The 23,934-nt window shown below is 37.3% G+C and overlaps 1 protein-coding gene across 1 annotated transcript in view; it reads left to right on the top strand.

Annotated features, from left to right (window-relative positions):
* The window catches only part of WIF1 (WNT inhibitory factor 1), a 73,982-nt gene that overhangs the window by 29,978 nt on the left and 20,070 nt on the right, over nucleotides 1–23,934 (top strand). Inside the window, exons 3-6 of the mRNA XM_003926529.4 lie at nucleotides 10,465–10,573; nucleotides 18,346–18,486; nucleotides 19,476–19,571; nucleotides 20,522–20,617. Coding sequence (XP_003926578.1) covers nucleotides 10,465–10,573; nucleotides 18,346–18,486; nucleotides 19,476–19,571; nucleotides 20,522–20,617 — 442 coding nt within the window. The remainder of the gene's footprint in view (nucleotides 1–10,464; nucleotides 10,574–18,345; nucleotides 18,487–19,475; nucleotides 19,572–20,521; nucleotides 20,618–23,934) is intronic.

The raw sequence follows: 23,934 nt of genomic DNA, 5'->3' as shown, positions 1-23,934 counted from the left end.
AAGGTAAACTCAGAGAGAGTTGCTATGAATACATCAAAAAAGAAGAGAAGGAAAAGTTAATTGTCTTAAAAAAATTCAGAGAAGACAGGAGAGAGAAAGATGGGAAAGGGCTCACTGGAAATTAGCAACTTGGAGGTTATCAGTAACCTTTTATGAGAAATTTTAATAGTGACTGGGGCAAAACCATACTGTAGTAAAGACTGATGGGCAAGAAAATTGAGGCCATGGTTATAGACTCTTTTAAAAGCATGATAATGATGGTGGAGACAGGGTTTTTTATCTTTTCATCACGTTAGTATACCTACATGAGCAAAGATGATACAAATGATGGAGCCAGTCTCAGAGGATATGGAAAGGAAGCAGGATTGGATGTGCATAGACCACTAGATAGGGGGAATATTGAGAGGATTCATGTGTAGTAATCTCTGTTTTCTTTATGAATAGGATATTGACATCAGTTGAGAGAAGACAGCAGGAATAGGACAGCGTACCTCAGGGGAAACTATGCAATTGTCGTGTGTACAAAAAGGGAGAGACTAATGATATTTATAAGAATTTCTCGGGGATTGGGAGGACAATTGAAGTTGGCCACATAGATTTAGGTAGACCTCGGATTATGGATTGTCATCATTAGTGTTCCTCAGGAAATTTTCAGTTCTGCCTTAGTTTCTCTTTTTCTTAAATGGAATGAATAATGCATGTACGAGTACAATTTTAAAATAGCAAATGACTAGAAGATCTTAGAAGAAGATTAAAAGAGCCAAGTATGGTATATCTTCTAGGCAATGAGTTTTTCTAAAGTGTAAAATAAAATTAATCAAGTACATGACTGTTCTTAAATTCTTCTTTGGCAAGACTAGTCCCCTAAATTTTGGACTTTGTAAATCTGTAACCAAGAGGTTATAGACTTTTTTTTTTCTGTTTGATTCTGAGGTAGGAACAGAACAAACTGGTCATTAGACGATATCTTGTAACATAGTATTCTGAAATATGCAATTGCAATTACTTGAACAAATATGTCAAATTAAGGCACATCTCATAACCTTTACCAAAGTGTTTAATGCATTTTTTCAAAACATTAAGCTAAGGGGAAAAGTCTGTTTTTTCTTCTTCTTCTTTTAATCAAAGAATAAGTTAATACTGTCCATGTGGATTCAATTTAAAAAATACTAAACATTTTAGAAAACTAAATATGGGCCAGGCGCGGTGGCTCACGCCTGTAATCCCAGCACTTTGGGAGGCCGAGGCAGGTGGATCACGAGGTCAAGAGATCGAGACCATCCTGGTCAACACAGTGAAACCCCGTCTCTACTAAAAATACAAAAAATTAGCTGGGCATGGTGGCACATGCCTGTAATCCCAGCTACAGCTACTCAGGAGGCTGAGGCAGGAGAATTGCCTGAACCCAGGAGGCGGAGGTTGCGGTGAGCCGAGATCGCGCCATTGCACTCCAGCCTGGGTAACACGAGCGAAACTCCCGTCTCAAAAAAAAAAAAAAAAAAAAAAAGACCTAATTTTAAATATTTTGAAAGTCATCACTGAGTACATCTCCTGACATTTCTAAGTTTAAAATTTTGACATTTAGTTTTTATCAATAGAATGAAGTAACTATATGCCCCGGAAGGTAACTATGCATTTTAAAGAACTGTGAAAGAAATGGAACATTAATTTTGCCTCTTTGAGCTACTTATATGTGCTACTCAAGTTTTTTTGTATACTTTGTAAATATCATTCTGTCCTAAGTTTTAATTTGCTGAAATATACTGCCATGTGAAATGCATGAAGGAGAGAACAAAGAAATGAGATACTGATGAAGAACAAATGTACTGCATGAGGTGTAAGGGTAATTGCTCAGGTTTGGTTTGGTTTGGTTTTGTTTTGTTTTGTTTAGTTTTGTTTTGTTTAGTTTTGTTTTGTTTTGTTTTGTTTTGTTTTGTTTCCCCCTAGATGGAGTCTCGCTCTGTTATCCACATTGGAGTGCAGTGGTGCCATCTTGGCTCACTGCAACCTCTGCCTCCTGGGTTTAAGCAATTCTCCTGCCTCACCCTCTGGAGTAGCTGGGATTACAGGCATGCACCACACACTCAGCTGATTTTTTTTTTTTTTTTTTTTTAGTAGAGATGAGGTTTCACTATGTTGGTCAGCCTGGTCTCGAATTCCTGACCTCGTGATCCACCCGCCTTGGCCTCCCAAAATGCTGCGATTACAGGTGTGAGCCATCACACCTGGCCAATTGCTCAAGTTTTTAAAAATTCCTATTAAAGAAATAGCTCTTAGCACAGTTCTCTTTTCCCTCCATACAGATGAATACTCAATGACTGCTTCTGAAGCTTTAAGAAATATTCAAACGTAAGTCTTGAGATGAGATGAAAGAGAACTCTGGGAAAGAGATTCCTTTTCCCTTTCCAGAACTGCCTCCCTCTCCCTTCCCTCTCCCTTCTTCTCCCAAGTACCTGCACACACCCTGCTGCTTTCTGGACACCTCCATGCTCTGGCGTCATCATGCTGTCTTAGCATCTAACAGAAACATGTAGTTGTGCTCTCGAGTTTCTCCACACCGTTTCTTTTTCCACACCCCATATTTAGACTGTCTTTGGTCCCCACAGTGCCAGCCACACCACTTGTAATGACCTTTTCTTTCTTCAGTCTAATGCCTCCTTCTTTCTTATGCCCAATTTTTAGGTTTGCATTGACTCAGGACTTTGCGACTGCTTGAGTTAGAGCAGGCTTACTTGTCCGGGAAACTTGAGGGGAATAGAAGCTTTCAGAAGTCCCACTGCTGTTTACACCACCCTTTCCATTATAAATTTTGACAAACCAGTAAAAACAGTGTGCTGAACAGGGCTACATTTGGTTTAAATACTACTTTGTATTTATACTAATAATTTTGTTTTTTCAATTTTTAGATAAGCTGAAAAAGTGTCTTCCATTTCCTAGTGTGTTGCTTTTCTATTTTTCTGTCACCCCTTTCTCAAAAAATAAAAATAAAAAAACCTTAACTGTTGGTTTTATTTAATGCAACATAGCAATATAGCTCTCTGTTGCCTCCCTATCTTTAGAAATCTTGAAAGAGAGTGACTAGCCAACAATTTGATAGATGGCCAGGTCTGTTTCTGGTTTGCATGAGCAGTGGTGATTCCAAACCCTAGGAGGAAAAAATGAAAAATGTCTTAGAAATTTCAGATTTAAGTGAAGCCAAACTGTGATCTCCTGCCAGTTTTAGTTTACAAAACTCTCATGGTCCTGGATGTGTTTACTTGAAGTTCAAGTTTTAATATCACCATTATATTCCAATAACTTCACTCCCTCAATCCAGCCCACTGGCTGTGGTCTAGTCTAGTGTGTATAGAAAAAATGACTAGAACAGAAGAAGTTGGCTAATTGAGATTTTCTTTTTAGGCAATGTTTCTTCCATTGCCTATTTAAGCCATGATCAGTAAAATAAATAACTACTCTGCATGAGAAGGTGCTTTCCCTTTTCCTTTATGAAACAAGTTCTTCTAACAGCTAGTTTCAAAAGCAGACAGGGAAAAATAGTCAGTGTTGATACAGGTTGAGCATTCCTAATCCAAAATCTGAAACTTTCTGACAGCCAACATGACCCCACAAGCGGAAAATTCCACACCTGACTTCATGTGACTGGTTGCAAAATTATTTAAAACATTATATAAAATTTCCTTCAGCCTATAAAGTATATACGAAACACAGAGGAATTTTGTGTTTAGACTTGGGTCCCATCCCCAAGATATCTTATTATATATATTCAAATATTCCCAAATTTGAAAAAAATCTAAAATCCAAAACACTTTGGATCCCAAGCATTTTGGATAAGGGATACTCAATCTGTATTTCACAGTTTCCCAGTGATGTTGCAATTACATCCTGTAATTTATAGAAGGCAAAGTGACTATAAACCCAAGAGGGAAATATAAACCGGAAGAGCCTTGGGCAAAGTCTTGTGTCAGAACAGGACCTCATTTACGCTTACATTGTTTCTGGGAGCCTCGTTGCCAAAGCTTTGTGCCAGAATAAGCATAAAACAGTTATAAACTACACACAGATCAGATAGCTATCAAATATCAATGTTTGATTGTTCTTTTTTTCAAAAGTATCCTGTATTCTCAGTTGGGGACTGTGATGACTGACCACACCAAAAAGTAAGAGGAAAGTTTTTGGCCCATAAAAGTAACTTAGCAATTGCCAAAACAGATTCTGCTGCCTGTCACTACAATCAGAGGCTAATGCCGTTTCACCACAACAATGTGTTCTGGAACACACTGGGTTTACACTTCTGGATGCTTCTCAGTAGGTCGTTCATTTATTTATTATTGTTTACACTCATTCAGCAAATATTTTTCAAATGCCTTGCTGTGCACAATGCTGAGTAAGTCTCCAATAGACTATTGGAAAAAATATATAGTCTTGTTCTTAGCCACAAGGAATTCAACATTTAGATGAGAATACAAGATATAAACATATGAAAAGTTAAATAATAATACATAGTGGTAGATGTTTAAGGGCCAAGCTGGTTTAAGTCTTATCAAAGGTCAGTAGAGGTGAAATCACTGGAATATAGGCATGGCTATGGTATCACCTCAAGTCAGTGAGCTCTAGAAGATTAACCCTGTTGGGGAATAGTAAGAGATCAAAAGATAAAGGAACCAGGCTGTGGAGACGCTTAGCAGGTTGAGGGCCTTATCCCAGCCATAAGTGGGGACAGGAAAGGATTGCAACGTGGCAAAAATGGTGGTATAATTAGATGTATTGGCCACTTTTAAAGAGAAAGGCAAGAAGGATATTTCAAATGTTATAATAATGCCAAATATTAGGAAATAAAGGCTGGATTGTGGTGGAAGTGGTGAGGATAAAAGAAAGGTACAGAATCATAAGATATAAAAGAAGAAAGGATAAGATTTTGGTGTCTTTCTATGGGGAGATGAGATAGAGGTAAGTAACAGCAATAATTCTGAATTCAGTATCTTTATTAATTGTAACAATAACAAGACTTGGCAGCTAAAAAGAAATCAAGTGGGGTTGGGCACAGTGGCTCATGCCTGTCCTAGCTACTTGGAAGAGGTGAGGTGGGAGGATGGCTTGAGATCAGGAGGTTGAGGCTACAGTGAGCCATGATCATCCTAGCCTTGACAACAGAGTGAGATGAAAAAAAGAAGAAAAGAAAAGAAGAAGAAATCAAGTGGGGAGGCTGATTTTGGAAGATAACGAACCAGGCTCCATGCGTGTGAGCATGGGCATGAGGCAGGCGGCAAGAAGAGTCTGAGCTTTGGAAGAAGGGTGTGAATGGTTCATGTTGAGCATCACTGCCTACAAGGAAATGGTTCAATCTGTTAGAATACCTGAGTTTCATGACAATATAAAAAGAAGCTTAGTGATTTTTCTATGATTTTGAACTGAGAGGAGAGTTAATGAGGAAACACAGGAAAATCAAGAAGTGGGATGAGAATCAGCAGAGTGTCAGAGTCCAAGGATAATGAGCTTTGAGTTTGAAGGATAAAATTTTGCAGAGAGGTAACAAGAAGAATGTGAGATCTGCCAAATTTTGCTCTAGACATTCAGATTATTTTAAGCATTGGTCATGCTTATTTGTTTTGTTTGGATCTTTAACATTGAACTATTTTCCTTTCTTGTTTATTTTAGATTTTTTCCAGCCCTTCACAAATAGTGTGGGAGCTATTTTGTATCTCTTTAGTACTTCTTATACCCAGTACTTTACTAATCTGAATTCACTTAATAATAGGCTGTTGTGAGAATTAAATGAACAGTGACTGCAGTATAATAAATGTTCAACAAAAATTACTTGAAAAACTTCAAACCCTACTGCTTCTGTGTGTTTTGTATCTAAAAATGCCTGAAATCTTCTTTAGAACAAAGAAGATAACTTTAATGTTTTAATGTTCTTCCATGAGCACTTAGGTCAGCATCATGATATATGGGTTAAAAGAGGTTTGAAGTCCTTGGTTTTATGAAAAACCTTTGATTCTTAACTCAGAGGCTCCTGCAATTATTGTGCTTATTAGATTAAGTACACACCATAAACATAGAACTTCAAAGGTAGAAGAGAAATACTGGATTCTCTTCATTCCTCCCAATGGTTAATGCAATTCTCTGCTTCCTTTCTCTATGTCTACCCCAAAAGGAGTGCCAGAGCAAAGGCCTTATGAGTTGTCCCATTTTGCATTGTTTAAATGATGTCTTCATCTGTTCTGGAAGGATGTATTCAGCCAAGTTGATTGGAAGCAAGTTAAATGACCTCCAGCACTCCTCTCTTGATAATATTTGGGTGTCTTTTATGCTTCTCCATGAAAAGAAAATTTACTGCATGGCAAACCAGGCCAATGAATTATTCTCCTGAATAGACCCATTCTTTGCTTGAGTACAAAGCAACCTTTTCATGTGTTTCCCAAATAATCACCCTGTTTGCCCCTACCTGAGTTTTCTCTAGTGTCATTTAATAGAACCAAATACACTTTTTCCTAATAGAGGTTTTAGACTCTCCAATATACCAGTTCAGGCTCTGAGTTCCTTTTATCTAAATAATAAATCTGCAATTTGTGGAAATTGTTCCCAAACTTTTAAGCTAGTTCTCTGTTCTCTTTGGCATAGAATTTCGATTTTATTCACTCTCAAATAAGTTTTTCCAATAGAGAGATTTGAGTCTAAGAAGATTATTATAAATAAAGTAAAAACAGAAAGTCCTGTCTAGAAGTTAGAGTATGGCATAAATATATTGTTCATCGGCCATTTCTTATGGCTTTTAATTTAAGCCTTTAGGTTAAATGAAGGATCTGTTTACTCTATAGTTCATGATGATACTATATTTGTAGAAATATTTTTACAGTATTGATGGTTTTAGTAGATTCCTTTGCAGTGGCAAAGTAAAACTTTGAAAGAAGTTAGTGTCAACATCAGAGACAAATGTTCAATCAGTTTTTAACTTGAAAACCTAACTAAATGGTTTTCAAGTTAAATTTTTTTTTCTTTTTTCTCTTTTCTTTCTTTTTTTTTTTAATCTTAAAACTTCCCACTGAAAAGTTAGAATTTTTAAAGAGGCAATGAAAACCACAGACAAAATCTTTTTGTAAGAAATATACCAAGTATAAAGAAAAGTACATGTTTCCAAGATTCAAGCACCATTATCATCTTCAACAAGAAAGAAAATTATTTGCTCTGGTAACTGCCTTTGCTGATAACATCCAAGAAAGAAACTTTTCACCAGTTCCTGCCTTATCCGGTCTTATTAGAATAAGACAAATGTTTGCTGATTCTCAAAGAAATAAAACGGACACCTTTGTGTAAAGTTTGTTATTGATTAGATCAGAGTATTGGCTGTCCAGAGAAATCTATTAAGCCTAGCTGCATCATGTGGAGCAGTCATGCCACTGCTCACTATCAGCTCTCTAATGCTGAGTATAACAGATTCCATGCTTCTCAGCCCTACCTTCTGTGGCCATACCTGAAGGCTCTGTGAGGTTATGTTTCTGGCCTCTGAATGAAATTTTTTCAGTTCCACATTCTTTGAACATCATCAAAACTTTTTGAAAGAAAGAGACAATCAGAAGCTTTTTTATGCTGATTGCTGTTTCCTTGAAGCACACTTTCAAGGAGACATGAAAGAGATTTAAATAAAATTGTTGCATAAACACAGTCATGAAGATGTTCAAGAAGAATGTTTTATCTATGATCAGAGAATTACACAAATAGAATCATCAGCCACAGAACTGAAAGGAGGGTACATGATTAATGCTTATTTTTAAATAAGTGCTCTTATTTCACTAAAAGATATAAATTCACATATAGAAAATCTGAAAAAGAAAAGAAAAAAACATCAATTCTACACAATCATTGTTTTGGTGTGTAGTTTTTCTTAACTAAAAGTTTATTTTTTAAATTAAAATATATTTTTGTTAAAATATAGTTTTACAAATATAATTTTTAAATATCACACATAGGTATAATTTATAATGTGACAAAACTCAAAGATATAACTATAGGTTAGCAAATGATAACTTATATGGTAATTGATCTTTTCATTTCAAAGTTTTTACATTCTATCCATTCAGTTCTCTTCCATCATGATATACCCTGTTGATAAAGTGTTTAGTGTTTTGGCACATGTTGTGTATTACACTCACATTTATTGTGTTGTTGTTACTGTACTTAGGTAATATAAATAATTCAAATGTTATTCATTATAAAGGCATCTGTCACTAAGTCCTTTCATAGTGCCAACTAAAATATGTCTTACAACAATATGTTAAATGATACATATTATCTAGCAAAGTGTAAGAGGGAAGCACAGCTGGCAGAAGTCATTAAAAACACCTGGATTCATGAAAACCAATCCACTTTTAATAGTCACTGGTTTCCCTGCAGGGACAGAAATACTATTCTCTCTTTCAAAGGAACTTATTCCAAATTGAATTACCTTTCAAGACAACACTCCTTTCATGAGACTTCCTTTAAACCTCTGCTTTCCCTTAAACAGGGTAAGACTTATCTGTCTTATGACTCTATTCTCAGGATCATCCTAGTGAATCAATTTAATAAATTAATTTACACAACACTGTTACCCCACTAGGGAGCTGTTCACAGTGATCTTCTGGAACCTCAGCCACAACTCACAGGAGGGGATGCAGTGAGAATTTGGTCCAGGAAGGTGCTCCTTTCAGCCTCGTGAAACCAGGAAGTGTTTTTCAATTCACTTCAAGTATAGACAAGTCCCCACAGCATCTGAGACTACCCCTTGGCATTAGCATCCTCATATAAAGTCCTTAATGCCTACTACGTGTGATACTGTGATTTAAAGCAGCAAATTTTTGGAATGTCTACCATGTGTCTCTTAATATCTTCCATGTTGTAAAATATATTTTATATTGCATGTAGGGTACAATATAATATATTATTATATATATAATATAAATATATATTTATATTTCCTGTAGGGTGCAATATTCTTTTTTAACCTCCTTCTAGCCCATATTAATATAATTAATAACATTAAGTTGAAATAATTCTGGATGTCACTATAGGTAATTGCAGAACCACTCAACTTGCCTAACTCTCATGTTAGCATTGGTGCCATTTATTAATTGTTCTTTATTTCTAAGCAAGAACGTATTGTTACCTTCACAAACTTTCCCCTCTCTACTTTTTTTTTTTAATGCAGAGTCTCACTGTCACCCCTCAGGCTGGAGTGCAGTGGCATGATCTCAGCTCACTGCAACCTCCACCTCCCAAGTTCAAGCAATTTTCCTGCCTCAGCCTCCCAAGTAGCTGAGACTACAGGCACCCGCAACCATACCCAGCTAATTTTTGTATTTTTAGTAGAGACAGAGTTTCACCATTTTGGCCACGTTGGTCTGGAACTCCTGACCTCAAGTGATCCATCCACCTCAGCCTCCCAAAGTGCCGGGATTACAGGCATGAGCCACTGTGCCCGGCCTTCACATATCCTTTTAATAACCCAGTTGGGAATCCATTAAGCATTAAAGCTCTATGGTGAGATTATTCATCATTACTTTCAGTATTCATGGCCATCTGCATACAGGAATCATTTTCTTAACTAGACTTAGTGAGAAAATGAAAATGTTTACAATGTAAAGGTGTATGGTTTGTTGTCTTATTGTGATGGTGGTTTTTGCATTCTTTGGCTTTTCTCTCCATAATTAAATTGAGACATTAAATATAAACCTTTCAAAGGGAATGAGAGTGAAAAGTAAATGTTAACAGCAGGATTATGAAATTTGGAACTTTATTACAGCTCTCCAAATTCTGATCAAAGGACTCACTTCAGAATTTAGAGTATTAAAGAATGACAAAAATAGTTGAGATGAATTCTAGTCAATGACTGGTTTGACATCACTAAGAGAATTTTTTTTCTCAATCTTTTAAAGAGACAGCAATTAAAGAATATCATTTAAGTTAAAAGATTACTGGCTGGGCATGGTAGCTAACTCCTGTAATCCCAACACTTTGGTAGGCCAAGGTAGGTGGATCACTTGAGGTCAGGAGTCCGAGACAAGACCCACCAGCATGGTGAAACCCCATCTCTACTAAAAATACAAAAATTAGCCAGGTGTGATGGTACACACCTGTAATCTAAACTACTTAGGAGGCTGAGGCAAGAGAATCACTTGAACCAAGGAGGCATAGGTTGCAGTGAGCTGAGATTGCACCACTGCGCTACAGCCTGGCCACAGAGCAAGACTCTGTCTCAAAAAAAAAAAAAAAAAGAGATTACCTTTTGTGGCTGTTTTTAAAGCTTTTAGGGATCACTTCTCCAAACAGAATCTAACGCTTGTGCCTACACAGTGTCTTGGATGCCATGTGCTCCAAGTTTCTGTAATGAAAATTCTCTCTGCCCTATCGGATGGAACATGAATTAAGGGGTGGCTTTTCCCTCTCTGTGGTTTCCATGGTACTAACTGTCAGTGCCTTTCATTGTAGGAAGAATACTTCTATGAATTCCTGTCCTTGCGCTCCCTGGATAAAGGCATCATGGCAGATCCAACCGTCAATGTCCCTCTGCTGGGAACAGTGCCTCACAAGGCATCAGGTGGGTGGTCTTTGCCGGAAGAAAAGTTTACACTTAAAATGTAATGGTGATGAGAATATTTAAGATGCAAATGTCCTATATCAGAGAGGTTATATGTCTATTAGACCATGAAAAATGTGTACCATGCTCATTTTTATATTGAGATAATAGTGTTCTTCCTATTGATCTGCAAAGCTTGCTGTATATTAGGTATATTTACCACTTATTGCATTTTTTTCAATTTGACATTTATATTTTATTTTATTTTATTTTGGAGGAGAATATGCAGAGACTTTAAAATCCTATGTGGTCAAACCTATCTTTTCCTTTGCAATTTTTTTCTACGGCTTTTATGTTTTGATATTAATTCCTATTCCAGAGAGCAGTTAAGTGATAACTTACACATGCTTGTAGCATTTTATAATAATTTATTTTGGGAATAGTAAGAAATAAGGCTCTAACTTGAATTATTTTTGAGACATTAACTTTTCTGATGTAAGAAGTTGAATTGATTCAAGAAATACTGTTTAATTCACATTAAGTTTTTCTACACATAGGGTGTGTTTAGAGATTACTCTTTATTTTACTGTTGTGATAGTTGTAGCTTTATAGTGTTTTAAAATCACTGATGGCATAACTCTCTTCTTTAAAAAGAAATTTAGTCTTATTCTTTTAGAGGAATGTGAAAAAAAATTTTATCAGATGTCAAATAAAAATCCCCTTTGGAGCTAATTTAAGTTTCTAAAGCAATCAGGAGATCAGGTAGTTTTACAAAGGCCATTTTCAAATTACAGTTATTTGCCACTTCCAGTGGATCTGCCTTGTTGCATTCCAGTGCTGTAAGAGTTGGAGACTAAATAAACACAGAGTTTCTCAAATTTCCCGACCTAAGTGCTAATGTGGGTATAGACAGGAGGAGTATAATTTGAGTTTCTCTTTGATCATCACAGTGTTGCAGGTGTGACCAGCAGCCCCCCTAGAGGATCTGTTTCTGACCTAGATGTGTTTGGGGTTCTGGATGAAGATTTATTGACCTGAGACGTGTAGCCCCAAGGACATGAGTATCTATTCCAGAGATGTGGATCCGCTAATTTTACTCAGATGGCAGTGGTAGGGCTTTATTACCTTGTGGAGACAAGAAAGGTACTCCAGCCACCAAATTATTGGAATATGGTCATCATTCAATCTCATGCCATGTTACATGGTGTTCCTTTTTAGTAGAAAATAATTGTTTTTCCTTTCTTTTATTTATTTATTATTATTACTTTTTTTTGAGACAGAGTCTCCCTCTGTTGCCTAGGCTGGATGGAGTGCAAAGGCACAGTCTCAGCTCACTGCAACCTCCACTTCCTGGATTTAAGCAATTCTTCTGCCTCAGCCTCCCAAATAGCTGGGATTACAGGCACATGCCACCATGCCTGACTAATATTTGTATTTTTAGTAGAGATAGGGTTTCACCATGTTGGCCAGGCTGGTCTCAAACTCCTGACCTCAAGTGATCTGCCCGCCTCGGTCTCCCAAAGTGTTGGGATTACAGGCATGAGCCACTGCACCAGTCTACAGATAATTTTCTATAAAATTCTTCTTGATTATATTTTTGCTTTTTTTTCTGAAGTAGTCAGAATAAAATAAGTACATAACATCTCTCAATTTCTATTTTATACATTTTCCTTTTTTCTGATTAATAAAGGAATGCAACCTCATCATAGTCCATTAAAAATACATAAATTATCAGTTATACCTACCTGCTCAGCTTCTAGTAAATCTTGTGCCTTTTAATTTCTAATTTAATACTTGTATCCTAAGTGTTACTTTCACTTTTTGTGTCTAGTTAAAAAAAAATCTTACTGAAATTCTACTTCTTAGGATATTGGCACATACGATTTTCAACATATGATGTGAGCATATTTTAATAGATCATGCTTAGATAGAACATCATTTTCTAATAATTTAGATTCTTTGTAAATAATAAATATAGAGGAAAAAATGGGTGACACTTTGGTCAAGATGAAACTAAAAACAAGCCTTTGGGAACCAGGTGATATGTGCGCATGTGCCCATGTGTGCACACAAACTTGTACACACACACACACACACACACACACACACCCTTTGCATATACGACCCCCTCACCCCACCACACATACAGTCTTTTAGAAGCAGATGTAGGATTTATTTGTAGAAATGCAGGTGCAAGAAGTTTATGGGACTTAGACCATTGCAGGGCAGTTACTCATTAGCCTCATTAACTCAGTCCTTCCAGTAGGAGAGGCAAAGGTACCTTGAATTATTAAAAAGGTAACCAAATCAATGTGTCTTTGCTCTTAAGCATCCAGGTAGCATTCATTATTCTACAGGTTTACTTTATACCCCCAAGCTGCTAAACTGTTCTTTTATCCCATGACTCCTATGTGCCTAAACATTGCATGAAAAAAAGAAAACTCTTGATCTTTAACAGTTATGAAGTACCTGCCTTCTGGCATCAGAAGAGAACAAAAACAGGAACTACAAACTGCAGGGTGGTTCAGTAAAATTACTGAGTTGTATAACAAAAAACAGTTTCATGAAGCCAAGACTTTGCCTCTTTGAACACTCTCTTTGACCATGAAACCAACAGAGCAGTGGTGCTTCTCAACTAAGACTTCCAGGAATCCAGTGTCTATACTGTGTTAAAGAGGTGCTCATGCTGGAGATATCATCTTCTTATAGGTGACCCCAGTTTTTACCAGAATGTGAAGCCCAGAGTTTGTGCTAAGTATTTGGTAAGAGAATGAATGGCTGGCAGGACAGCTTGAAGCACTGATGAATATTTATATTGGATATTTCTAGTGATGTAGCAGTTCATGATCATGTGGTGTGGAGGATGGGCTCTTGCCTGCCTTTCTCATCTCTTGGCTTGTTGTAAGGACAGGGACTAAACTGACTGGAGGCTGAGGCTATCTGAGCACCATGCCCATCTGTGTGTGGGAGCAGTATGCAATTAGAACAAATTTGCCACTTTCTTCTGTAGAAGAGTTAGTTTATGTGCAATCAATTGCATATCAGTCTGTATTTCAATGCTGTGAGTTATAATCAATCTGCTTTAGTTTTTCTGAGTTATTTTAATTCACCTTGTTTAGATTATACGGCTTAGACTGCACTGGAATTCACATCTGACCTAACTTCTTCTAGCTTTTGGGAAAAGTGGCTCTTTACTCAAATGCCTATTGTTGCAAAAGTACATGACTTTCACATTCCTGTTATTCATTGGAAGCAGAGTCTCTAATTTTTCTGCTTTCAATGTCTCTTTTTCTCTGTGCACAAGTCTTTCTGAGTGCATGTTGTTAGTATTTTATTCTCTACCTCTCCCACTGTCTATGGTGAATTTCTGTCTCTGTGTACATGTGCGGGTATGTGCATGTGTGGAAGTGAAAGTGTGTGCCTGTGCACACAACAAAAGTATATGCTTGTGTCTACCATAACATATAACATGTCTGTTGGTACCTAGTTTGTGAAAGACAATAAGCTAAATGCTGAGATTACAAAACGAAGATAAAGTTCTTGACTTGGAGAACTCTCATCCTTAGCAAAGGATGCAACCCATAATTAAATCATTACACCACAATGAAATAATATATATAGGTGTTTGCAAAATATATAAATGTAATTATTTAGGTTGGGGGTGTTAGGGAAGGCTAAAGAAAGCAAGTACTATTTAATTTTGGCCTTGAAAGTTGAGTGGGAGGACACTATGACAGAAAATACAAGAAAGAACATTCCAAGCACCTGGGTGTGCAGTCAGGAAATTGTGAACGTGCACTACACATTTGGGGAACTGAGAGAAATAGTTTAGGCAGAACACAGGGTTGACAAAAGGCAATTACTGGAGATGTGGCTAAATAAAGTCTGATTTTGTTTTCTTAAAGCAAAATTCTTCGTAAACTTCTAAAAGGTGTTTAATTATAAATATTATTGCCTAAATGGTCTTATAAAGTTTATATAAGCAGAAAGGAAGACAAGTGGGGTTTGCACAAGAGGAATTAAAATTTCTACTTTGTGTTTTAAGACTGAAGAATTGGCAAGTGTAATGGTATGATTTATCACATCTTTCTGTAATTTCTTCTTTTACATTAAAAATTAATTTATTGGGGCAGGGCGCGGTGGCTCATGCCTATAATCCCAGCACTTTGGGAGGCCGAGGAGGGTGGATCATGAGGTCAAGAAATAGAGACATCCTGGTCAACATAGTGAAACCCCGCCTCTACTAAAAATACAAAAAATTAGCTGGGCATGGTGGCACGTGCCTGTAATCCCAGCTACTCAGGAGGCTGAGGCAGGAGAATTGCCTGAACCCAGGAGGCGGAGGATGCGGTAAGCCGAGATTGTGCCATTGCACTCTAGCCTGGGTAACAAGAGCAAAACTCCATCTCAAAAAAAAAATTTATTTATTAATCTGGAGCAAGATACCCTCAGTGAAAATAATAATAATTAATTGAAACCATAAGCTAAGTACCTCCTAATTTCTAAACTTTATTTCCTAGTTGTTTACAAATCATTCTGCAGTAGAGTTCAGATCATAACTGCGCTTACATGGCTTCTATTTCAAAAGAGGTAGAAATATGCAGGTAAAACTTATCTACCTGGGCTGATGGGATTTTGAATGTGTTCATTTTTAACTTGAAGCTGAATTTCAGGGTTGGAATTATTAAGCACAAATAAAATTAGCAAAAATTGTAAGCCTAGAGTATGTTAGGTCTTTAAAAGATATAAGAAGGAAAATATTTCATATCAGTAATAATAGTAATTGAATATAACTCTAGTAAAATAATTTTTAGGGATATCATTTCTTGGTTTACTAAGAAAATGTAATGGCATGATTTAAAGATACTGCATCTTTAGTTATCTGCCAAAATTGCTTGCAGTTTTTCTGTTTAAAAACTTTGAACTTTCATTAGATTTTGCAACCTCGATTTTGTTTCCTGCAATGGTATAGAGCCATATCTTCTAGCATCACCACAGGCCTGGGAACTCTGTGAACATGTCTTTACTTTCATTGACTTTAAAGTTATGTAAGCAAACTATACACTTTTTTTTTTTTTTTTTTTAGATGGAGTTTTTGGTTGCTGTGTTGCCTGGGCTGGACTGCAGTGGTGCAATCTTGGCTCACTGCAACCTCTGTCTCCTGGGTTCAAGTGATTCTTATGCCTCAGCCTCCCAAGTTGCTGGGATTACATGTGTATGCCACCACACCAGCTAATTTTTGTATTTTTAGTGGACACGGGTTTCACCATGTTGGCCAGGCTAGTCTCCAACTCCTGACCTCAAATGATGCACCTGCCTTGGCCTCCCAAAGTACTGGGATTACAGGTATGAGACTGCGCCTGGCGGCAAACCACACCCTTTTATGTGAGCACTCCAAGCCCTCTAAAAGCATCCCCTGACAAATGACAATGGAGCTTGTGAACATGTAGTCATAATTTAACCAGATTTGTAAACTGTCTTTTAGAACATCTGAAGATGTGAAAGAACTAATAATTGTTCTTAACTAAATTTCCTACATCCTTAATAAGACAGATTTTAATATTTAACACCCAAGATGTGTTTTGAAATTTGATAGTGCTGGCAAGCAGAAATGAAGATGAGTTCACTGTTAAGCATCTTCTCTTCCCTACCAAGATTTTGAAAGCCAAAATAAAACTGAAGGGCCTTTTAGAAATAATCAGGTAGGCCAGGTGCGGTGGCTCAGGTCTGCAATCCCAGCACTTTGGGAGGCTGATGCGGGCAGATCACAAGGTCATGAGTTCGAGACCATCTTGGCCAACATGGTGAAACCACATCTCTACTAAAAATACAAAAAGTAGCTGGGTGTGGTAGTACATGCCTGTAATTCTAACTATTCAGGAGGCTGAGACATGAGAATCACTTGAACCCAAGAGACAGAGGTTGCAGTGAACCAAGATCGCGCCACTGCAGTCCAGCCTGGGCAACATAGCAAGACTCCATCTCAAAAAAAAAAAAAAAGAAAAGAAAAGAAAAGAATTAGGTGAGCTGCAAAGGAGAGGCTGAATATGGTTCAGAAAAAACAGAAACCTGGAAAATAATAAAGTTTGGATGATGGCATGCAGTGAGGAAGATTCTAAAAGTCTTATCTTTAAATCCCTGTTCAGGTTTTTCCATCTTTTTATGCCTCAAAGCAATTATTGGCCTATATGTCCATGTAAAAGAGTTATAAGAAGAGTAAATAAAGCTTTATAATTGAACAAAAGTACAAACAATTTAAAGAAATTGTCAATTCCTTTGCTTCTTTCTGAAACAGAAATCTCCATTCATGAATGTTTTGTAAATTGGCATTTTTATATATGGGATTTCATTAAGTCAAGGTTTTCAATTAGGACAATTTTACTTTAGAAATTTAGACACAATTTTTTTGTTGTTTTTTCTTTTTATTTCTGTTAAAGTGTCTGTCTTTTTCTTTCATCATAAATGATGATTTGCAATGTTTAAATCTCAAGTTTCAGGGGAACTGGAAATGGAAGTCCATGTAATTTTGAGAATGAATGGCATAGCAATGAACGCTGACAATGCTAAAGCTTTAAGAGGAGTTTTTGGTGCCAAAAGCATGCAATGCTTTACAGAAAAGGGCAGACCAGTTTCCAGCTCATTTCTTCCTATAAACATATGGAGAAAGTTTATTGATACTCTAAAAGGAAAGGATTTGTCTTAGCTTTATACAATTTGCACAAGCTTGGCAGAAACCATAATCTGCAATGCAGAAATAAAATGAAGCAAAAATTCACATGCATACCCATTAGCAATTTTTCCTTATATTCACGAGGAAGAACAAGAATCTGGTGGATCTGCTAGATCAGTCTTGCCCGGTGGATAGGTTATAATAACCCAGTGGATGTTGGAAATATACATAATCAGCTTCTCAGCCAATGATCATGTCTGATTTGCCCCATTTTTACCCAATGGCTTGTATGTATCCCACAATGGGTATCCTTTCTTCCCTCTTTGTACAGCAATGTCTTCAGTTCCCAATCCCTGCTCTGTGATTTCATTGTCAACACTTGCACAAGCCGAGTGATCATTACACTCACAAGAAAGAGAAGCTTCTCTTTAGGAACATAACCATTAGATATAACCCTATTCATGAGATTATTTTATCACATCAAACTCTCTTCTAGATGCCTGAGATATGGACATTTCTTATTAACAAACAGCCTGAGAAAATATTAACTTCATTAATTCAGTTCAATGATTGGACTCTAGTCTGAATTGCAAAATATTTTCAAAGAAGATATTTTGTCACTTTCACATATACATGGTAAACATAAACCAGTGGGATATTGCTCATCAGGCTTCATTTAAGGGATTATGAGATGCTGATTTCTAGCCCTTTTTGGATAATATGGAGGCTGATGAAAATGCCACAAAGTTTCTTCCCCCAATTAACTACTTTTTGTTTAGTTTTGTTTTTGTTCTTCTCATGCTACAGTGATATATAATTAACCACTTTATGATTCTTTGCATCTTTAATTTCCAGAGAACATATTTAAGACAGTAAAAGTCCAGACTATGAACAGAATATCCCCAAGTCATGTCAATAAAAATTAATAAGAGTCATTGTTTCTTCACCTGGCATGATCCTCAACTTCTGTGGAGGGCAGATGCTCAAAATATAGTTCCTACTCCAAAAGTCAACAACATGTGAACATTTTTGCATTGTCCTTTGACTCTCCTCCCAAGGTTTATGTAAAACTAGAATAAACTAGATTAACTGTTTCACCATACTTTCTCTCTTTTTCTTTTAGTTGTTCAAGTTGGTTTCCCATGTCTCGGAAAACAAGATGGAGTGGCAGCATTTGAAGTGAATGTGATTGTTATGAATTCTGAAGGCAACGCCATTCTCCAGACACCTCAAAATGCTATCTTCTTTAAAACATGTCAACAAAGTAAGAACTGATGGTGATTCCAGAGAAGACTTGTTGTAAGGGCTCTAGTGGGATTTTGGGCCAAATACACACATACACATACACATATGCACACACACACACACACACGCGCACACACACACAGTTTTTTGGATGATGACTGTATAACTACAGCAATGGCAGGAGATGGTAAACTGGATTTAGTAACAGTACTAAGATAGACTTTCTCTGACCTTGACCCCACTTATAATATTAGGAATAAGAACCTTTTCAAAATTCCTTTTCTTCCTCTCTCTCCACTCTTCCAGCACAATTACTGGGAGTCCCAGTGTATCTCACCTCTGGTCATGAATTTCCCCTTTCCTTGCTCAGTTTGTTCACAGAAAGGTGGCTCATCATAACCAGCACTTCCAACTTCTCAAAGGCAACACTAATACAACTCCCAACGAAAGTCTGATGCTGCTCACATCCATGGAGGACAGGGTGCCACCTCATGCCAGTGATCCCTATCTGGGGAAGGCCTCACTCAGTACCTTCCCATCACACCCCAGATACCCTTTTAAGCATAAAGGCCTGGCTCCTTTCGCAAACCCATACGAGCTGTTCTAGCTCAGAGTTTAAACTTTGGAGCCTTTCAGTGCTCTAAAGATGCACCCAAAAGTCATCCTACCCTCTGAAAGGGGAAAGGTAATGCCATTCATTCAATTGCAGTGTGAATTTAACAAGGTACAGTAGATCCGTAGGAGGAGATGAAGCCAGAATAAAATTTGCCTTATCTTCTTCTGTGAGCCTCCTACTGTTGGAAATAACAGAGGCAAAATCTTAACTCTGCAGCGGATTTAGTGAAATCCAAGTGGTATTAAGGGAATGAGTTGGAAGTATTGGTATTTGATCAATATGATTAACTGGTGGGCTGGAACAGAAATGAACGCTAATGTCCCCCGCTGGCTGTGATTCACCCAAAATGAATTCAAGGGTGTCTATATAAACTTTGTTTCTCTCTGGTGAAGCTGAGTGCCCAGGCGGGTGCCGAAATGGAGGCTTTTGTAATGAAAGACGCATCTGCGAGTGTCCTGATGGGTTCTACGGACCTCACTGTGAGAAAGGTAAAACACAGAGCTGACTTCCCTTGCTCGCTTCCTAATGAACATAGATGTCACGCAGGAGCCCCATGTGGACCTTTAATACCTGAAATTATTTTTCTGGTCATAGAAGTAGAAAACTTTGGCACAGTGCCTCCACTTTCTGTGGCCATTCCTGGCTATCTCCCCCAACCTGTCCCACTTCACAAATATAGTCACTGTACTTTGGCATAATCTCATAAAAATTTTGAGTTTTTTTCCTCCACTTAAGTTGGATTTAAAAAGTTAGTATCACTATCACCACTGACCTGATATTATTCCAATTAAAAGTAGCTTGATTCACAACTAAGAGTATATCTGAATTACGAAGTTATGATAAGGCAAAAAGGGGATGAAAAGAATTTGTGTAGTAAGTACATGTATTTCAGGGAAATACATTTTAAAAAATACATGAAAAAAGAAATAAGCAAGAAAATGAATATTAATCATAAGATGCTTACATACTAAGGGCTTATCTGACTAGAGTAAGCAAAATATTTTTTATCTTCAAGAAATAAGAATATCCTGTAAGAGAAAGTTAAAAAAAATTTAAAATAGGTAAGGCAGAAGGATACTTTCTTATTTTTCTTCTTTGCATTTTTCTTAGAAGATTAAGGAAAAGAGGCAGAGTGAAAATATTTACAGTTTTAAGAAGACCACATTTTAATCAAAATGATTCTGGGGAAAATTTATTCAAGTATTCAAATGGAACCAATGCAAAAGTTATCTCTAAGAAATTGACTGAGAAATTGAAAAATAGCCTGATTTATACCACAAAATAATATTAATATAGCAAACATGTATTTCTGAAGAGTAATCATTTTAGAGTCAACCACAAAGCTTGAAAATGTAGACCTGTTATATTATTGACATTTCAAAATGGTCCTGCTCCAAAATACTATTTGGCCTTAATCAGGGTTCTCTCTCCCTATAAGCCCTTTGCACACCACGATGTATGAATGGTGGACTTTGTGTGACTCCTGGTTTCTGCATCTGCCCACCTGGATTCTACGGAGTGAATTGTGATAAAGGTAACAGTTTCTTTTTAAGAACAAAGTTATTTTTACTTTTTTTTTTTTTTTTTTTTTTTTTTTTTTTATTGCATTTTAGGTTTTGGGGTACATGTGATGAACATGCAAGATTGTTGCATAGGTACACACATGGCAGTGTGCTTTGCTGCCTTCCGTCCCCTCACCTGTATCTGTCATTTCTCCCCATGCTATCTCTTCCCACCTCCCCACCCCCCCGCCCCTCCCCCATTTCCCCCCAACAGACCCCAGTGTGTAGTGCTCCCCTCCCTGTGTCCATGTGTTCTCATTTTTCAACACCCGCCTATGAGCGAGAATATACGGTGTTTGATTTTCTGCTCTTGTGTCAGTTTGCTGAGAATGATGGTTTCCAGGTTCATCCATGTCCCTATAAAGGACGTGAACTCATCGTTTTTGATGGCTGCATAATATTCCATGGTGTATATGTACCACATTTTCCCTATCCAGTCTATCATCATTGGGCATTTGGGTTGGTTCCAGGTCTTTGCTATTGTAAACAGTGCTGCAATGAACATTCGTGTGCACGTGTCCTTGTAGTAGAATGATTTATAATCCTTTGGATATATACCCAGTAATGGGATTGCTGGGTCAAATGGGATTTCTATTTTTAGGTCCTTGAGGAATCGCCACACTGTCTTCCACAATGGTTGAATTAATTTACATTCCCACCAACAGTGTAAAAGTGTTCCTATTTCTCCACATCCTCTCCAGCATCTGTTGTTTCCTGATTTTTTAATGATCGCCATTCTAACTGGTGTGAGATGGTATCTCAATGTGGTTTTGATTTGCATTTCTCTGATGACCAGTGATGATGAGCATTTTTTCATATGTTTGTTGGCCTCCTGTATGTCTTCTTTTGTAAAGTATCTGTTCATATCCTTTGCCCATTTTTGAATGGGCTTGTTTGTTTTTTTTCTTGTAGATCTGCTTTAGTTCTTTGTAAATTCTGGATATCAGCCCCTTGTCAGATGGGTAGACTGCAAAAATTTTTTCCCATTCTGTTGGTTGCCGATTCACTCTACTGACTGTTTCTTTTGCCGTGCAGAAGCTGTGGAGTTTGATTAGGTCCCATTTGTCTATTTTGGCTTTTGTTGCCATTGCTTTTGGCGTTTTGGTCATGAAGTCCTTGCCTACACCTATGTCCTGAATGGTTTTGCCTAGATTTTCTTCTAAGGTTTTTATGGTATTAGGTCTGATGTTTAAGTCTTTAATCCATCTGGAGTTAATTTTGGTGTAAGGTGTCAGGAAGGGGTCCTGTTTCTGCTTTCTGCACATGGCTAGCCAGTTTTCCCAACACCATTTATTAAACAGGGAGTCCTTTCCCCATTGCTTGTTTTTGTCAGGTTTGTCGAAGATCAGATGGTTGTGGGTATGTTGTATTTCCTGTGAGGCCTCTGTTCTGTTCCATTGGTCTATATCTCTGTTTTGGTACCAGTACCATGCTGTTTTGATTACTGTAGCCTTGTAGTATAGTTTGAAGTCCGGTAGTGTGATGCCTCCCGCTTTGTTCTTTTTGCTTAGAATTGACTTGGCTATGCGGGCTCTCTTTTGGTTCCATATGAAGTTTAAGGTGTTTTTTTCCAGTTCTGTGAAGAAGGTCATTGGTAGCTTGATGGGAATAGCATTGAATCTGTAAATTACTTTGGGCAGTATGGCCATTTTCACGATGTTGATTCTTCCTAACCATGAACATGGAAGGTTTCTCCATCTGTTTGTATCCTCTCTTATTTCGTTGAGCAATGGCTTGTAGTTCTCCTTGAAGAGGTCCTTTACATTCCTTGTTAGTTGTATTCCTAGGTACTTTATTCTCTTTGTAGCAATTGTGAATGGCAGTTCATTCTTGATTTGGCTCTCTTGAAGTCTATTACTGGTGTATAGGAATGCTTGTGATTTTTGCACGTTGATTTTGTATCCTGAGACTTTGCTGAAGTTGTTTATCAGTTTCAGGAGATTTTGGGCTGAGATGATGGGGTCTTCCAGATATACAATCATGTCATCTGCAAATAGAGACAATTTGATTTCCTCCTTTCCAATTTGGATACCCTTTATTTCTTTTTCTTGCCTGATTGCTCTGGCTAGAACTTCCAGTACTATATTGAATAGGAGTGGTGAGAGAGGGCATCCTTGTCTAGTGCCAGATTTCAAAGGGAATGCTTCCAGTTTTTGCCCATTCAGTATGATATTGGCTGTTGGTTTGTCGTAAATAGCTTTTATTGTTTTGAGATATGTTCCGTCAATACCTAGTTTATTGAGGGTTTTTAGCATAAAGGGTTGTTGAATTTTGTCAAAAGCCTTCTCTGCATCAATCGAGATAATCATGTGGTTTTTGTCTTTGGTTCTGTTTATGTGGTGAATTACGTTTATGGACTTGCGTATGTTGAACCAGCCTTGCATCCCTGGGATGAATCCTACTTGATCATGGTGGATGAGCTTTTTGATATGCTGTTGCAATCGGTTTGCCAGTATTTTATTGAAGATTTTTGCATCTATGTTCATCATGGATATTGGCCTGAAATTTTCTTTTCTTGTTGAGTCTCTGCCGGGTTTTGGTATCAGGATGATGTTTGTCTCGTAAAATGATTTGGGAAGGATTCCCTCTTTTTGGATTGTCTGGAATAGTTTCAGAAGGAATGGTATCAGCTCCTCCTTGTATGTCTGGTAGAATTCAGCTGTGAACCCATCTGGACCTGGGCTTTTTTTGGGTGGTAGGCTCTTTATTGCTGCCTCGACTTCAGACCATGTTATTGGTCTATTCAGGGTTTCGGCTTCTTCCAGGTTTAGACTTGGGAGGTTGCAGGTGTCCAGGAATTTATCCATTTCTTCCAGGTTTACTAGTTTATGTGCATAGAGTTGTTTGTAATAATCTCTGATGATGGTTTGGATTTCTGTGGAATCTGTGGTGATATCCCCTTTATCGTTTTTTATTGCATCAATTTGGTTATTCTCTCTTTTCTTTTTTATTAATCTGGCTAGTGGTCTGTCTATTTTGTTGATCTTTTCAAAAAACCAGCTCCTGGATTTATTGATTTTTTGAAGAGTTTTTTGTGTCTCTATTTCCTTCAGTTCTGCTCTGATCTTAGTTATTTCCTGTCTTCTGCTAGGTTTTGAGTTTTTTTGATCTTGCTCCTCTAGCTCTTTCAATTTTGATGATAGGGTGTCAATTTTAGATCTCTCCTTTCTTCTCATGTGGGCACTCATTGCTATATATTTTCCTCTAGAGACTGCTTTAAATGTGTCCCAGAGATTCTGGTATGTTGTGTCTTCGTTCTCATTGGTTTCGAAGAACATCTTTATTTCTG

This window comes from Saimiri boliviensis, chromosome 7 (assembly GCF_048565385.1).
Source record: "Saimiri boliviensis isolate mSaiBol1 chromosome 7, mSaiBol1.pri, whole genome shotgun sequence".
NCBI lineage: Eukaryota > Metazoa > Chordata > Mammalia > Primates > Cebidae > Saimiri > Saimiri boliviensis.
The sequence above is the reverse complement of the archived record's forward strand: the minus strand, read 5'-3'. Positions and strand labels throughout refer to the sequence as shown.